Source organism: Sabethes cyaneus, chromosome 1, assembly GCF_943734655.1.
Source record: "Sabethes cyaneus chromosome 1, idSabCyanKW18_F2, whole genome shotgun sequence".
Taxonomy (NCBI): Eukaryota; Metazoa; Arthropoda; class Insecta; order Diptera; family Culicidae; genus Sabethes; species Sabethes cyaneus.
Window position 1 is genome coordinate 153688745 of NC_071353.1, and position 19164 is coordinate 153707908.

Genomic DNA, 19164 nt, shown 5'->3' on the forward strand with positions numbered 1-19164 from the left:
CAAAGTGAGTGCAGAGAATGATATTCTAGTGCCGATTAAAAGCTAACCCCCATTTGGAACTACGCTGGCACTGTGCACTGTTTGTCGATTCCATTCTTGCCAAAGCGTTAGCATTCTACGTTTGAGTTTGTACATGTAACAGAACGGTTTCGGAAAATTGTTCAGATATTATGTCCGCACGGAAGCAGATCACATGGCTCAAGTATCTGTCCAATTTTCCTTACTGCGGCTGATATGTACAACTACTCAGTAGTGGCGGACTATATAGGTTGATTTTAATCCAGATTGATGATAATGCTGGATGGAATTGGCGGTGTGATCAACGAAATAAAGAATAAAAGTAAATAAATAAAATAATTATCAGCGCTAAATAGCAAGCCCTCGATGTGCAATAAAATTATGGAAAATTTTTGACGTTCACTTGTTGCGTTGGTTGCGTTGTGCGCCGTTTTATTCTGCCTGCGACGATTGAAATAGAAAATTTAATTTCGAAAGAAACCCAGCAGGCCAGGTATGGTAAACATAAAAGCTCAACAGTCTTTTGTAGCGCAATGCGAACTTTCTTCTTCCAATATTATGGTTCGTAAATGGCTGGACATATGTACCGTCGATGCCTTGCGTATCTGTTGATGTAAAATAGACCGCAAAGTGGTTCGGAGTCTCGGAGAATTTTCTATGGACCTACGGATCAAGTGCTTGAATCTACGGATGTTCACAAACTTCACGGAAAAAGTTGAAACTTTCTTTTAGTTGCAAAACTCACGGGGGCAGCCCCCCCACAGAAATCACCTCAATTTAGGTGCAAGTAGTTTCCTAGGTTTACTGACTAGTAGGGGCTATCCCTTAGTTGAGTCCGAACGAGCGATAGCGAGTAAGGACAGCATATACTCAATGAGTAGGCCGAACATGCTGTCGCAGTTTCCGAATAGTAATAGTTAAACCCAAGTTACTACAAGCTGATTTTAGGGAAACTGTTAATAGGAAATTATTCGAAAACCAGACAGCAATAAACATTTTTGTTTCAAGTATTTATCATACACTTGATCCATGTATCCAGCTTTTTACGAGCCATAATGGCGGACATGTTCATAATATTTAAACGGCGTTTTTGACAGTTCAGTAATATATCACACGTCTTGTTTCCGCATGATCACGGTAAAACTAAAGGAACTTGCGGAAACAATGTACTCTTCTTCGGAAGTTTCCTTCTTACTCCATATCACGTATGGAACCTAAATCCCAAAACAATCATTGGCTTTATAAACCATGCAGTACCAAATTGGGGCACAGGATTACAACTATCCCGCTCAACTCCATCAATGGGTATGAGCGGTACGTAAACTGTGTACAGCAATCGGGATCTGCCATAAAAGACGATAATTAGGACTGTCGCAGTGGCCTTTTAACCCAATGCCCTTCTGACATACAAAAAAGAGTCAAGAATCAATAAAACGCTTCATTGTTTCAAATTTCTGGTAAGCTCATGCAAATACATGTATTTTGGGGTATGGTCCATTCTGGTGAAGTTTCCTGGGAGACAAAGTATAATTTTCTGAGAAATGGTCCATTCTGGGGAATGGTTTTCTGGGAAATGGTTCATTCTGGGGAATGGTTTTCTGGGAAATGGTTCATTCTGGGGAATGGTTTTCTGGGAACTGGTTCATTCTGGCAAAAAATTTCTGGCAAATAATTTTCTGGCAAGTGGTTTTCGGGCAAATGTCATACAATCACAGAAGGCCCAAATCAATGTAGTGTACACCGATTTAAAGGCAGCGTTTGACCGTATTGACCATCGCATACTTTTACGAAAACTTTCTCGACTTGGTGCATCACAAAACTTTACTGAGTGGTTAAGTTCCTACTTATGCGGACGAACTCTACGTGTACAGCTCAATTCCTGTTTATCCACCCCATTTTCAAATAAATCGGACGTACCACAAGGCAGCAATATGGGCCTATTGCTTTTCTCGCTGTACTTCAATAACATCGCTTTGCTTCTGGGTGACGGTTGTAAGTTAGTGTACCGTTCTGATTCAAACTTCGAACACTTAAGCTATGCTGAAACTTTGTTCAAAGAAAAATGCTCGATTTTTTTTTGTTATTTTACCCTCTCAAATGGTTTAACAGCATGACAATTTAATCATTTTCTCGGAAAAATGGTCAAAACGGCGGTAAAATATAATTTTACATTAAAAAACACTAAAAAGTTACAGTTTGGTTTTGATTCAAATTTCGAACACTTTCATGGTCGACAATCAAAGGTCGAATTTTTCTGTCTCAGACATCGAAGACTAGTATTATTTTGATGAATATTTATGTTTTTAGTGCCATTTAACTTAAATGAGTGAAATTATATCCTTTTTCTAAACACTGTCTTTTTAAATCCACCTAATAGTGTGATTTAAATTTTTCACATAACAATTAGTTACAATCTGCACTTCTGTACTGCCGCTGGAAGCATATCTGTCCCATGTTACGAAACACGAAAATGAGAAAATCGCATTCAAAGTTGAAAAACTGATTTTTCTAAAATTACTTAGTTTTGATGTTATTATTTGTCCTTCTTTGAAATAATGTTGAAAAACTTCACTAAATTTTGTATACAACTTGAAACCATTTTATATGGAAAGGTATATGCAGCGAGACAAATATGCGTCCATCTTTCCAGTGGGACAAATTGTCTTTAACTTTTTTCAAATTTTTCTAGCATAAACACCATGTTTTCAATTCATATTATAATACATATATAATTATAACGTTAGACAACAAAATGTCGGAAATGACAAAATGTAACATGGGACAGTTATGCTTCCACCGGCAGTGTAGTTAATTGCTAATATTTTCGATCTGCATGTACCATATCTTATGCAAGTTGACTTTTAACAGCTTTACAAACAGGACAATTCATTTTCCGTAAGGAAAAACGGGAAAACCCTAAGATTATTCGCGGCTGTTCGATATTTGAAACACTCCTCAAAACGTGATTCAAATTTCGAACACTTTAATTTTTTTAATATCTTTAAAAGAATGTATGAAATATTGTACATACATATCTTGCACTTATCTAATAATCGCTAAGTGGAAAGGAACTGGTAAAATAATGCAAACGAAAAAACAGTTACTTTTATACGAAACGCTATGGATAAGCGAATAAAATTAAAATCTGAGTTCTCACTTTTTTCCAACGCCTGCTGATTTCTTATAAGGTGTCCTACAGGTCAATGTCATTCTAACGAACACGGAGGAATATAACAAGCATAATATTTAATCAAATTAGCGATACTAACGAGCATTTTATTCTGAAGTGTTCGACGTTTGAGACTGTTCTAAGTTTGAATCAGAACGGTACGCAAACGATCTGAAATTGTATCTTGTTGTACGATCAATTGAAGATTGTCGTAATCTGCAAAAACTGCTGGATCTCTCTGTCTCTCTCTCTCTGGTTTTGGTTCGGGCTTCACACTTGGTTGACACTAATAAATTCAAATCAACAGACTGTTAAAACCGGCAAAAAAATCGCCGAAAAGTGGCAAAAATTCGAAAGCAAACTTCAAAAATACGATAGAGATGACAAAAAGACGACAAATACTAAGCAAAGAAAACAGAAAATGACAGACTACAATATGATGTCCAAAGAACAAAGAGAAGACAGCAAATCGACAACGAAAAGACGATGAAGAAGTGGCGAATGCACGACCGGAGAACAACACAAAGGCAGTAAAACGACAACTGACAATCAACAAGGCGGCAAAGAATGACAAAACTGCGTCGAAAGGGCATTAAAAAATGGCGAAACGTCGACAGAAGACGGTAAAGCAACGAAGAAAAAACGACAAAATGACAATGAAAACGATAAACGCAGTCGAAAAAATCACAAAATAATACAAAGACAGATGCAATAACAGACGAATAGTTGACGAAAATACGACAAAAACAAAAATACAGCAAAGAAAGTACAATAAGATGATGAATACGAAGAAAAGACAACAAAGAGGTGACAAAGCAGACGAAAAAACGACAAAAGAAACAGCAAATAGGTGACAGAAAGACGACAAAAGAAAGGCAACAAGGCAGCAAAAAGACGACAGAAACATGACAAAAAGATAATGACAAATAGGCAAAAAACCCATTGGGAAAAAACGACTAAAATGCGACGAAAAGCACCAAAAAAACGTCTAAAAGCGATCAATCTAAAACGACAAAAAAGACGATAAAATATGACCACAAATCGCAGAAAAGAGACAAAGAAGTGCGTAAAGATGGGAATAATATGGTGAAAAGACCCCAAAACAACAGCAAAAAGAACAAAAAACGTGACAAAAAATTAGAAACTGGTAGACAACTGGCAGATGACGAATACGAAGAAAAGATAACAGAAAGGTGACAAAAATACGGCGAAAAGGTATCAAAAACACAACAATAAAATGACGAAAAGATGCCAAAATAGGGAAAAACCATTACCAAGAAAACAAAAAGACGTTTAAAAGTACCAAAAACGACGAATAGGACGACGAAACGACGAAAAATAATGACAAGTAGGCGAAACCCCGATGCAAATAAAGGACAAAAGCCGATAAAAATACGACGGAAAGAAACCGAAAACACGCCAACGAAATAACAAAAAATGTCAAAAGAGATTGCAAAAAAAGACGAAAAGACTAAAAATAGATACAGGAAAGACGATTAAACGACAGCAAAATAGCAAACATGAAACGTCAAAATAGACAACAAATGAAAACAAAAAGACGCCGCCAGAGCAACCAAAAATGCCAGAAAAGGCAATAAAAAGCAACAACAAAGACAATAAAAAGCTGTAATGAGGCAAAAACACGATGTTAAGCTGCCAGATTATTAAAGAACTAGATACGCCACTCTTCGCAGATTCAATCGTCAGAAAAGTGATTCCTGACGGCAACAACGTGTACTAGCGTGTCATAGTGTTCGTAAAGCGTTCTCATAGGCACACGTTTGACTATATCATCTGTCACTAACATTTGTGTAAAATGAGAAGGCGGTACAAAGACTATGATAGTCTAGTTCACCTACCAGTCTGGTGCTGATGGCATACTTTTTACTCAAGTATGAGGAAATCAAAGACTGGCGTATCTACTTCCTATAATATATAATCTAAGGCTTAACTTAACTCAGCTCATAAGCTTCTGTACATCTGGCTGCAGCTTCTTCTGTACCGAAACCAACTTTTTCTTTATGTCTTCCTCAGATTTGACCTCCTTGGGGTGCTTCCGTAGTGCCTGCTTCATAATAGCCCAGTATTTTTCGATGGGTCTTAGTTCCGGTGTGTTGGGGGGGGGTTCATATCCTTGGGTACGAAAGTAACCCCGTTAACTTCGTACTGTATATATTGCCAAGAAATATATAATTTGGCAAGCGATCTTGCCAAATTATGTGTTTCCTAGCAAACTTTGAAAGTTTCTGCTTCGTTATTTCCTCCAGAACATTAAACTTGTGCTGGATGGTGAAGAACAGTAGCTCTGGAAACTGCCGCAAGTCCGTCTTGACGTAAGTCTCATCATCCATGATGAGACAATGAAGTTTCGTCAGCATCTGGGTGTACAGTTTCCGGCCCGTGAGAATCATACTAGTGCGACTTTGGTGCACGAAGTCAACCAGGGCTGCTGGAGTTTTGTGCAATGCGAAAAAAAGAGCTAGAGGTCGAAGCATATTGAGACTAAAGAGTTTTGCCCGTGATTTGGTTGAACGCGATGTTGTTTGTCTCGAGTACTGCCCAACCGAAGATATGAGGGCGGATATATTTACGAAACCCGGCCATGTTTATGAAGCTCTGCCGGTAAACAATTCTTACCACTGGCTTCGTTGATATTCAGCAACCGGATTTTTCGTTTGAGATCTTGGAGATCAGGTGCTGGGAGATTACTATCTTCCATGGGCACTCCTAGGTAAACTTCCGTTCCGTTTCCTTCTGCAACATTGTCAACTTTACGATTTCTTTCCCTATTTCGAGTTTCGGTGCTTTTGACTTCTCAGGATCGCGGTCAACTGGTACCTTGCTCATCAGTATTTGGCCAAGTTCTCTCGACTAAAAATCGCAACTGCAAATTTGTTGATATTTGTTTGGTTTTTACGCGAAAAGAGAGAAATTATATTGGGAACCTATACACTGATTTTTTCCGGTTTTAAATTCCAATTGTGAAAATATTTGGAGCGGGTCTGTTCCCCAACCCTCACTCACCGGCTACGCCAATACAGATCACTTGGCCTTCGAAAACCCGAATTTTAAGCTCACACATTAAATCCGTAGTGCTGTGTGCCTGCGAAACGTGGAGCCTGAAGCGTCTCAGCGGAGACAACGCAAAAACTGCAAATATTTATTAACCGCTACCTGCGGTATATTATTCGCACCTGGTGGCCTGATAATTGAATATCTAACGAGGAACTCCATCGTCAAGGTCATCAATGGCCGATAGCAAGAGAAATTCGTGAACGTAGGTTGAAGTGGATTAAGCACATCTTGAGGAAAGAAGCGAACGAAATCTGCAGAGAAGCATTCGACTGAAATCCGCAAGGACATCGTACAACGGGTACAAGAGCAGACCCAGAGGCTCATTGCGACGGAGCTTAGCCGGGCTGAAGACGAGAACCTGTCCTGGCGACAGGTTAAGGCCATGGCAGGTAACCGTCGGCAGTGGAGATCTCTGATTTCATCCTTTTGTTCTGCCGGAACCGGCGAACATGGACTAATAAAAGTAAGTAAAAGCATCCGTATCTCTCTCTGCTCTGGCGTGTCACGGTTGTTGCAGTCAACACGCGAGCTGGCTAGCTGATTCTTGTCGTCTGTCACGAATGAAATTTCCGGATTAAATTCCAGTAGGTATTGTCCGTTTCTTTGGTAACAAAACGCGCTGCTCACTTTTTTGATAGTTTGAAATCGTCGCAGAAAGAATCTGCTTGGCTGTATGTAAGTACAGTCAACTTTCGTTCGTTGGGCTATCTTTAACTGGGCTACGTTTTAATCGGGCTCCCGTTAATTGGGTTATAGCCCATCTAAAACGAAGTCAAACGTCATTTCTGACAGCGTATTTTTTCTTTCGAGGGGCTCTTGAATATAGTTCATTCACATGTGGAAAATAATTTATATAGAAAATATTAAAATTAATTGAATGGAACACAATTGCTTCATATCGTTTTCCGATCCCTTATGAACTTGACCCTTCTATTTTTAGCATCTCACCGTGATGCTAGTTAAAAAACAGTTAAAAATGCTAATATATATTAACATTGTAGCATGAAACTTGTTAAACAATCTACAACTAAATTTCAACAATGAAAAGATTAGGTTCCACTCTTGGTTCCACTTTGATTCTGTATTTAATATAAGTGTATATTTTTTTAAACCTTTCTGTGACGATTTCGACAAAAACAATCGATATATCCCTCGGTTTTGACATCTCAGCCCAATTAACGAAAGTCTTTCACTAAACGGGCTAAGAGCTTAGTGCAATTAGCGAAAGTTGACTGTAATAAGTATATATTATGCTTGTCTAGCACGTAAGCTATTGATTTGCTTGACAAAATATACAATTCTTGCCCCAGCGACGATTCTGGCGACGGATTCGCCCGCGACGGTTATAATTCATCGCGTACGAAAGGGTGGGAAATTGATAATATGAATATGGTTCATTACAAAACTACGCAAGGAGAGTCTGTTTTTAGCATTATTGGTCCGGCGCAATGGAAGACAATCTCGGCAAAATTGAGCGAGTTCTGAATGGAAATCAACGAACAATAACCTCAGAAGCAGATGTCGCTTCTGCGCAACACCATTTCATCATGACACCATAGCATTCAACACCCATCACTGGGTGCTGCTGAACCAAAACATTCGCTGTAGCATGTAGTTGTGCAATCCGGAATAATAAACAAACGCGAGAGGGCACAAGCATGTGTTAGTGCACAATTCGCGTAGCCAACCATCTGTCATCCGCCGTGCTGTCGAGTTGACTTCGTTCGAGCCAGTCAGAGGCAGCAAAAGTGTAGAAAAATCCATCATCGTCCGCAGACGGAATCCATTCGAAAGTGATCATTTCCCGAGACAACACAATAGTGCAAAGATTGTGGAGTGGAAAATAGTTTTTCGCGTTTAGTTTTATAGTCGTGGAAAAGACTGAAAAGTTTGCAATAGTGGCATGTGTAAGTAGTTCTGTGGCTGATGATTCGCTGTGGGAAGTGCTAGAGATTCCTCCGCATAGGCATTACGGAGGTGGACGGCAGGAGACGGACTCGAGACTTGGTGACATCATTCTTTCCTAGAAACTAAATAACAATGAAACAAGCTAGAAGGATGGGCCGACGCCTGATTGGAAGTGTTTTTCGAAGTCCCGACTGCGCCCCGCTTTGCTTCGCAAGCGGAAGTCAGTCCGCGATACGCCACGGTGACGAATCGACTTCTGTGATAACACAGCAATTAATTTTTATTTACCCGTGTAGTTGTTTCCCTGTTCCCCATCCCCATGCATGCATGGATGGGGATGCAAAGTTTTCAACCAGAAAAATAGGCCTTTCCACAAACATGTCTAATGAACCTGAAAAAAATGCGAAACCAAACGGTACCGTTCGCTTCTTTTTCTCGAAAAACGAATCTGTGTTTCTGTTTTGCCTAATAATGGCACTTGCCACCGTCCGGTGGAGAGGGTTTGTCCCCCAAAATTGCAAATATCTTTCAAGTTTTCAACAAATTTAAATAAGTGGGAAGCACCTAAAATATGAAAATCTCAGATTAATTCACACAGCTATCGAGTATCTATTTGAGAGACCGAAACACAGCACTCGACGGTACGGAATGATTGTCCATCTTCGTATCATTCGTATTATAGTCTGTGTTGTTGTTTTCTAGTTCAGTTCCACTTTGGTTCGATTCGAATGTTTATATAATGAATTTCGGAGTGCAATCCGGAGCTTAGGCGTGAAACGGGAAAGAATTTGCTCTCACCCAGCCTCGATCGAGTTTAAAGTTACAAGTTCTAACAAAACAGGCAAACGAAACACTACCTAGCTAATTCAACGCAATCGAACCGTGCAGGAAAATAATTAAGGTTTTTACAGTTAATTGAAGTATGCAGCTGCTGCAGTCGGAAGAACAATAGCTGAGTGTTTATCGGGTGTTGGGTGTGGATCGGTGCGAGTAATTAATAAGACCAACATTCTCGGTGGTTCGACGAAACCGTGCGTGAGTGAGTGATTTGGGCAGCAGTGATAGTGATAGTGAACGAACGCACCACGATGAAACAGCCAGCATCGGCGGAAGTGGACCGGACGGCCAGCAAGGCTAACCGACCGAGCCAGCTGCTGACCAACGACGAGAACGAGCAGTTGTTCAGTCTGCTCGGCCGACGATGTCAGGTGAGAGTTTATTACTGTTTTATATTTTGTTCGAAGTCTATGCAGATCTGGATAGACAGTTTGTTTTGTCTAGATGACTCAGAGTTCCGAGGGGCTTTGAGAGTTCTTTCCTTTGTTCGAAAATCATTTAGTCGTAGAAAGTCTCATCTTGATTGGGCAAATGTCTATCGACATTTGCGTTTCCATTTTCTGTCCGTCACAAGCAATTTTATCAATTAAAACTGGAACATTCTTATCGGAGTCGGATTGTCTTATCTGTCCTTTCATGAACCCGCGATGAAACACGACTTGCGAGCGATAAGTCCCGGGGAACAACATTTACTTAACTATTAAAACACAAGGTTTGATTCGTTTATCGATCATATCTGAAAAACGTGGCTAAAAACCACCTCTCATTTCGAAACTTTTCACGGGTCAAGCCCGGCCAATCGGCGACGGCCCCGACATGTCACTGCAATCAGTTTGCCAATAGGTCAATGCACATTCGAACGAACGAATTTGGTGGTGCACCAAATTACACAGTCCTGTCCTGTTGATTATGCAAATTGCACTCGTCGGCGCGGCGGTTGCTGAATTATGAAGAAATATCTGCTCTTTTCTTTTTTTTGCTTGGCTTGATACACAATTAACTGTATCATACTTAATAAGCATTTATCTACTTTTCTGCTTGCATCGTGGTGCAGCAGCACTGCAGCAGCAGATTGCTGGTTCTGCTTCTAGTTGGGTAGCAAAGCGAACGGAGCATACCGGAGGCCGGTGTGGCACAGCCACAGGCTGCCTGCAGCCGGGGAGGGGTTTCTAATAAACGTTAATTGTTTGGATTAAAATTTGCAAAGCATGTGTTTGTAATGGAAATGTTAGGTAATTTGACTAACTTTTCTTTACACTGATAAAGATCTCAGCAACCGGCAATGTCAAAGGGCGCGCCATAGCAACCAACAAGCAAATGAAAATATGGTGTCCAAAGCAGACAACAATTACAGTCAGTCCACAATCATGGGCCACACACAATTGAGCCGTTCCGAATTATAGTGGTTTATTGACCATTTAGTTAATTTTATAGGAGACGCAATTGTCTAAAAAACTCTATAATAAATTCCATACAATTATTTTATCCAAACCAAGTGTTCTAATGTGTAGTGTATAAAGTGATTCAACATGAGAATATATAAAAATCCCAACTTTTGTCAAAATATACGATTTATTCACACCAATGTACATAGACCACTATGATTTCATATATATTTTCACCGTAATCCCCAAAACGTTCCGCAATATAGTGGTCTATATCCATGGGATCGGATTTGTAGACGGCTGTATCTTGCGCTGCTGACCGTCTAGCAAGTTGTGGTCTTCGGGAAGGTTATTCAAATGACAACCAGCTTTATGGTGGTCTGGAAAATAGCACAAAATTGTTCACTACGTGGCGCTAGTGTATATGTAATATTGATTTACAGGTTGTATCTTGCGCTGCTGACTATCTAGAAAGTTGCGGTCTTCGGGAAGGTTATTCAAATGACTGCCAGTTATAAGATAATATCAAAATAGTACAGAATTGTCTCACTACTACAAGGCTATGAGAAATACTTAACTTCAACACTCAATTTTTTTCTCTAGCTACTTTACTTTTACTACCGTTACTTTCTAAACATTTTGCACGATTCATGAAAAATTTTATAATCAAAGAAAATTCGGTACCAACTTTTCAAAAGGGCAATCTGCAAAATGTAAACAAACCGAGTGAGGGTTTTCTGCTGGACTAGCACAGGAAAAAACCCCTCACTCGGTTTGTTTATATTCTGCAGATTGGCTCTTTTGAAAAGTTGGTGCCGAGTTGTGCATTTTTTCTTTAATTCTTTTAAATCGAAACTTGCAACAACTAAATAGGCAATTATGTTACATAAATAAATAAATAAATAAATAAATAAATAAACAAATGGTAAATAGTAAAATATTAACTAATTTCTTAACTAGTTAAATAGCAACTGTAACCTAAACACCCAACTCTATCTTATTTCCCAGATTTTTTTGTATGAAAATCACTTAAAAAAGTTTTTGACAGAGTTGCCAAATTCCAAAATTGAGACCAAAAAGCTGGCAACACTGCTCAGAAAAATTACATACAGTTCTGTTGTTAATCTTTTTCTGTTTATGTTAAAGTAAAAAAAAGACAACCAGGCGACGCTTGAAGAAGCAAAGAAAAAATAAATTCAAGCGGGTGATACTACAAGACGCCATGTCTGCAAATTTGTTAGCTGACAAACTAAAAAAGTGCATTCTTTAATTGAAGAGTTTCTTGGGACGCATAGCAAAATTATTCCACAAAAACGGAAACGAGAAGTGAATTAAACATTTCTTTATATGAAACTAGCTGACCCGACAAACTTCGTATTGCCACAAATTAACCTGTGTTGTACATAATTCATGAATCTCGGATGATCTTTGTCACAATCTCGAGTTTTGCAAGCCCCCCAGTGGGCGGCGCTTCCGACGGCGGGTCACCGGCAACACTCGCGACCGGCTCGTCCTGAATGATCTAGTGTTACTATAGATAGTTTTTGTGGTCTTGTTATTGATTAATGTTTTATGGAAGAGTCTCGAATTTCTCGAGTTGGATTAGTTTTTGAGTTTCGCAAAAATTTCTGTTTTATTTGTATGAGAGTCCATATGCCCCTACCACAGGGGTGAGAGGTCTCTAACTATCATAAAATAAACTCAAGACTCAAAAATCTTCTACATGCTAAATTTGGTTCCATTTGCTTGAATAGTACTCAAATTATAAGGAAATTTGTATTTCATTTATATGAGAGCCCACCCTCTTAAAAGGGGAAGGGGTCGTAATACACCACAAAAAAAATTCTGCCATCTAAAACTCTCACATGCGAAATTTGGTTCCATTTGCTTGATTAGTTCTAAAGTTATGAGGAAATTTGTATTTCGTTTGTATGGGAGCCCCCCCCTCCTAAAAAGGTAAGAAGTTCTAATTCCTCATGGAAAAAATGGTTGCCTCCAAAAACACCCACATGCCAAATATGGTTCCATTTGCTTGATTAGTTCTCGAATTATGAGGAAATTTGTATTTCATTTGTACAGGAGCCCCTCCTCTTAAAGTGGGAAGGGGTCCTAATTCAACATAGAAAATTTTCTTGCCCTCGAAAACCTTCACATGCCAAATTTGGTTCCATTTGCTGGTTTAGTTCTCGAGTTATGAGGAAATTTGTATGGAAGCCCCCCCTCTTAAAGGGGAGAGGAGTTATAATTCCCCTTATAAAGAGGGAGGGGTCTCAATTCACCATAGAATAAATTCTTGTCACCGAAAACACCCACATGCCAAATGTTGTTCTATTTGCTTGATTAGTTCTCGAGTTAGGAGGAAATTTGTATTTCATTTGTACAGGAGACCCCCTCTTAAAGTGGGGAGGGGTCCTAATTCACCGTAGAAAATTTTCTTGCCCTCGAAAACCTTCACATGCCAAATTTGGTTCCATTTGCTTGATTAGTTCTCGAGTTATGAGGAAATTTGTATGGAAACCCCCCCTCTTAAAGGGGAGAGGAGTTATAATTCCCCTGATAAAGAGGGGAGGGGTCTCAAATTACCCTAGAATAAATTCTTGTCACCGAAAACACCCACATGCCAAATTTGGTTCTATTTACTTGATTAGTTCTCGAGTTTTGCAGAAATTTGTGTTTCATTTGTATGGGAGCCCCCCCTCTTAGTGGGGGGAGGGGTCTCTAACCATCACTAAAACCTTTCCTGGCCCCAAAAACCTCTACATGCAAATTTTCAAGCCGATTGGTTCAGTAGTTTTTGATTCTATAAAGAACACAGGACAGACAGACAGACAGACAGAAATCCTTCTTTATAGGTATAGATATCAAAATAGTACAGAATTGTCTCACTACTACAAGGCTATGAGAAATACTTAACTTCAACACTCAATTTGTTTCTCTAGCTACTTTACTTTTACTACCGTTACTTTCTAAACATTTTGCACGATTCATGAAAAATTTTATAATCAAAGAAAATTCGGTACCAACTTTTCAAAAGGGCAATCTGCAAAATGTAAACAAACCGAGTGAGGGTTATTTTCTGCTGGACTAGCACAGGAAAAAACCCCTCACTCGGTTTGTTTATATTCTGCAGATTGGCTCTTTTGAAAAGTTGGTGCCGAGTGTAACCTTTCGGTTACAAATTTTAAATAATTAGCTTTGCCAATTTAAGATCTCAACCTGCTCGAATTTCCTTAATCCTAAAGCCCTAAGTCCACATCTGAGTAAGCTGTCGGCTGTGTGAACGATAGCCCTCCAAGTCTTCTGGGCGGAGGGATGGTTTACAGGGGAAAGTTTTCTCTGATGCGAATGTCTCTCATTGCTAACAACCTGCCTCGGATAAGCTATCAACTGTGTGGGTGATAACACTCCAAATCTTCTAGATGGAAGGGTCACTCAGGCGGGATAACTTTACCGAGACGGCATACAGTCACCTATATGGGTGATAATATTCCAAGTCTTCTAGGCGGAATAGTCACTCAGTAGGAAAACTTTGCTTACTATCACCACCCCGATTTGCAACTGTAAGGGTGGTAACCCTCCAAGTCCATGGATGGACGGACCACTCAGACAATAATACGCCCACAGATACGTCGATAAATACGAACACGGTGTTCAATACCACAGGGTGCTAACCAAGAGGATTGTTGCCAATTCAATAGGTTGTTTAAAATCGGGAAGCTTCGGATATCCCGCTTTTAAACTTGAAAAGCTTTAAAAAGGCCAATCCGTAAAATGAAGCTTTATTCTTTCTTGCAATCCAAAAGAAAACACAGGTGCGCGACGGTGATTTTTTTAAAGTTGTAGTTTTTAAAATTAAATTGTGACGGAAGATAATGTTGTTTTGTTCAAATTCAAAAGTAAGTCAAAGTTAATTGTGCAATCTTAAAAGAATATTATTGTAAAAGTATGTTTGTTAAGTATAGCTATTGTGATAGTACAATGTAATCCAATATCCGAGAAGACAAGTGATTGTTAGTAGCAAAAAACAAAAGGTAAACATTTTTAAATAAAAATGCTGGTGTACGGGGAAATAGGTGTAGGGCTAGTACGGTGAGATATCTAATGCGCTCGTAGGTCCTGGAGGGGCCTTTTGTGTTTTGGTTCCAGAAATTTGGACCGTTTCTTCGACAGTCACCAAAAGTGCAACACAAGAACACCGCATCCGCATCTAAAATTACGACCACGAAGCTACGAACATCGTTCAAGGTAAAGAATCATTCATCCCCGGAACGTCAATAAATCGGTGGCCGGGAAGTACAGATCCTGGTGGATTCGTGTGCTTCGGCTGCTTAGTCCAGCCTAGTCCTACCGGCTTGACCATTGCCGGCGGTGAGGGAAGACCGCAGAGAAGAAGGAGCAACCGCTAGCCCCTCTAGTACACCAAAACGAATGCGCGCAAGTAAACTTAATAAGGCCGTGAGAATTCTCGGGATAGGGAACAATAAAAATTGTAATAGTGATTATAACTTTGGGTTTAAGCAATATTATCCGCCACTAACTTCCCTGATTTCCGCTTACCGAACTCGAAAGGAGTATTCAGCCCTCTTCTTTTGGTTTCTTTTGAGAATTTTGCTTTTTCTATTTTATTTAGCCTTTCAACAGCAGCAATTGAACTGGTAAGTTTTTCCCTTGGTTAAACTTTGCATATTGTTTCGATATCCGTTTCTGTGTTCGCGCGAGTTACGTGGTGATAATAAGCATTGTTGTGACTGTACCGGTAAGCTACATAAATTCCTCTCAAACCCCCCCCCACCCCACTGAGCAGTTAGAGGCTAACACGAGTTGTGCATTTTTTCTTTAATTCTTTTAAATCGAAACTTGAAACTTGCAAACTAGTTAAATAGCAACTGTAACCTAAACACCCAATTCCATCTTATTTCCCAGATTTTTTTGTATGAAAATCACTTTAAAAAGGTTTTGACAGAGTTGCCAAATTCTAAAATTGAGACAAAAAAGCTGGCAACACTGCTCAGAAAAATTACATACAGTTCTGTTGTTAATCTTTTTCTGTTTATGTTAAAGTAAAAAAAAAGACAACCAGGCGACGCTTGAAGAAGCAAAGAAAAAATAAATTCAAGCGGTGATACTACAAGACGCCATGTCTGCAAATTTGTTAGCTGATAATCTAATCTAATCTAATCTCACACTAACGCAGCCAATTCTTGAAGGCATCCTGGAAAATGACGATTACTTGAATCAATCATTTTTCTTGTCAACGGCCAGGCCAACTGCGCAGCATGTACCGCAGAGAGAATTCCAAGGAATCAAGTGGAACCAGAAAAAATATCTAATTCCATTTAACTCCTTGAAATCAAGGGGAAGGAAGAAAGCGTGGACCTCCCGTACCAAACGCTTCCCGTACACATAGATGATTTATTTACAATCGTTGGGAGTATCTTTGCTAATAAAGGTTAAGTGATACTCGGGACCCTCAGGGATGAACTAATGGCATTTAGACCAGAAGCCAGGCTGCAATTGGCCAAGGATATAGCGCCTTATTTCGCTCTCTGAAAATAGATTAGTTTGCCAAAAATATTAGTTTAAATCATATAATACTTGAAAATAAAGTCGTGTGGTTTAATGGTTGCCTAAAATTACATTTGTAAGGTTAGGAACTGAAAACCGCACGACCCCGCACCTCCTAGCTTGGCTACTCAATTATACAAATTGAAGTATTTCCAGGTATGGCCACGTGGAGGCGCTAGGTAGGGGCTTGGGATGGCTAGAGCTATGTTGGGCGCTTCTTCCTAGTTGCCTTCCCCATTTCATACCCCTGCAAATTTGTTAGCTGACAAACTAAAAAAGTGCATTCTTTAATTGAAGAGTTTCTTGGGACGCGTAGCCAAAATATTCCACAAAAACGGAAACGAGAAGTGAATTAAACATTTCTTTATATGAAATGCTGCACATTTTGATCGTTGTTGCTTTTTTGCTGGTATTTTCGAGTGTGCAGCCATTGGTACAGCTAAAATATTATCTAATCCTATCACCGCGCATGGGCCTTTGGAAGATAGCATCTATTTATAGAACCAGGAAAAGGTTATGGAGAATATTCTAATCTTCTATACCTATAAAGAAGGATTTCTGTCTGTCTGTCTGTCTGTCTGTCCGTATGTTCCTTATAGAATCGAAAACTACTGAACCAATCGGCATGAAAATATGCATATAGAGGTTTTTTGGGGCCAGGAAAGGTTTTAGTGATGGTTAGAAACCCCTCCCCCACTAAGAGGGGGGGCTCCCATACAAATGAAACACAAATTTATGCATAACTCGACAACTAATCAAGCAAATAGAACAAAATTTGGCATGTGGGTGTTTCCGGTGACAAGAATTTATTCTATGATAAATTGAGACCCCTCCCCTCTTTATAAGCGGAATTATAACTCCTCTCCTCTTTAAAAGGGGGGGGCTTCCATACAAATTTCCTCATAACTCGAGAACTAATCAAGCAAATGGAACCAAATTTGGCATGTGAAGGTTTTCGAGGGCAAGAATATTTTCTATAGTAAATTAGGACCCCTCCTCACTTTAAGAGGACGTGCTCCTGTACCAATGAAATACAAATTTCCTCATAACTCGAGAACTAATCAAGCAAATGGAACCAAATTTGGCATGTAGGTGTTTTTAGAGGCAAGAATTTTTTCTATGATGAGTTAGGACCCCTCCCCGCTTTAGGAGGAGGGGGGGGGGCTCCTATACAAATGAAAAACAAATTTCCTCATAACTCGAGAACTAATGATGCAAATGGAACAAAATTTGGCATGTGGGGCTTTTAGGGGGCGGAAATTTTTTCTATGATGAATTAAGATCCCTCCCCTGTTTAGGAGGGGGAGCTCCCATACAAATGAAAATCAAATTTCGTTTTAACTTAAGAACTAATCAAGCAAATGGAACCAAATTTGGCATGTGGGAGATTTTGCAGTCTTGAATTTATTTTATGATAGTTAGAGACCTCTCACCCCTGTGGTAGAGAGATATGGACTCTCATACAAATAAAACAGAAATTTTTGCGAAACTTAAAAATTAATCGAACTCGAGAAATTCGAGACTCTTCCATAAAACATTAGTCAATAGCAAGACCACAAAAATTATCTATAGTAACACTAGATCATTCAGGACGAGACGGCCGCGAGTGTTGCCGGCGACCCGCCGTCGGAAGCACCGCCCACTGGGGGGAGGTAACTCCCCGCAGAAATCACTACTGTCTAGGTTTATTTGTTTTCCTAGGTCTACCTGGGTTTCCTGGAACGAGCGACAGCGAGTAAGGAGGGGATCGTGAATTGGTACTTTCTACAACAAAGTTTTCCGTGAAATGGTACATTCCGCTTAAGGTTTTTCGCAAAATGATATTCGGCGAAATGTTGTACAATCATGGCGAATATTACTCTCCGCTTTCTGGCTATGCAATGAGGGGACAGGGGAGTTGTTTTCTACTTTACTGTGAGGAAAAATTGCAAATTTGTGTACTAAACTACCCATTCCTGGTAATTAATAAGCATTAACATGAGCAGCAAATCAGCGTATCTGGCATTTTATAATGCACGTTGTTGTATATTAGCTTTTTGACTGCATAGGTGTTTGAAATTTGGTAACCAAAATTGTATTCAAATTCTTCGTGTCGGTAATTAGCTGTAAATTAGCATTGTCAGCACTATAAGACGGTTATCAGTAAAGTAGCTGTATATCTTGCCAAAATAGCATTTAAGGCGACTTAAATACTTTTATTGGCCTACATTTAAATAGCATTGGTGATGCTTATTGGTTACCTGGGATGCTTTCATAGTCACGTAACTGCCAAAATGAATCATCTAAGGTTGAACTCCTCAGAAACTTGCAAAACTCGAAATTGTGACAAAGATCATCCGAGATTCATGATTGATGTACAACACAGGTTAATTTGTGGCAATACGAAGTTTGTCGGGTCAGCTAGTATTAGTATAAAATGCAATGTTTCGAATGCAGAAAACCTGATTCAGTTTGTCTTTCGCGTCATCGAGAAAAAAATATTTGAAATAAGGCAAAAAATATGGTGTAAAAGGTGCTATGCCCCCTTAAGTCCAATTTCAAGTCTACAAATGCCAAATAGCCGATTTTAGGTCCAACTTGATATTTAATTTAAAGTGCAATTTAAAGACCGATTGAGGTCCAATTTCAATGTCCCATTTTAAAGTCAGTTTCTAGTCTAATTAAATTCAAGTTCACCGATTTCAAGTGCAATTTAGAAGTTTAATTTTAGAACAAATTTGAAGTTTGATTTAAAAATGCCATTTAAGTGTAATTTCATGTCCAATGTAAAGTCCCATTTTAGGTCCAATACGAGTTTAGTTTAATTCCAATTTCACCTCCGATTTCAAGTCCAATTTGGTCTGTCCAATTAAGTGTCTCATTTTAAGCCAAATTCCAAGTTTAATTTGCTTCCCTTTTCACCTCCAATTTGAAGTACAAGCCTTATTTTAAGGACTTTTCGAAGTCCAATTAGCATACACTTTCAATGTCCCTCTAATTAAATTTCTATTTTACCACCGACCTCAAGCCATAAGTTTAATTTCAAGAGCAATTAAAAATTCTAAAAAGCAAAGCGTTGGGCTTAAACCGTTTTTAAGTCATTACCCCTCTTTATCAACAGACTTCGCAGTTGGCTGTTAGAACACAGGACAATGAGGGGGCTAGTGCAATGATCCTATCGACTCTAGCAGCACCGCTCAGCCGAAATACGAACACACGATCAATTTC

General features: G+C 39.3%; 1 protein-coding gene across 4 annotated transcripts in view; it reads left to right on the forward strand.

The window, feature by feature from the left end:
* The first annotated feature begins 7980 nt into the window (after positions 1–7980).
* The window catches only part of LOC128733059 (actin nucleation-promoting factor WASL), a 55093-nt gene continuing 43909 nt past the window's right edge, over positions 7981–19164 (forward strand). For 2 of the 4 annotated variants that reach the window (XM_053826639.1, XM_053826638.1), the window contains exons 1-2: positions 7981–8169; positions 9012–9378. In XM_053826639.1, the coding sequence (XP_053682614.1) occupies positions 9259–9378 (120 nt within the window). In that variant the 5' untranslated portion in view covers positions 7981–8169; positions 9012–9258. The remainder of the gene's footprint in view (positions 8170–9011; positions 9379–19164) is intronic. The other 2 variants (XM_053826637.1, XM_053826640.1) reach the window with 2 other exon arrangements.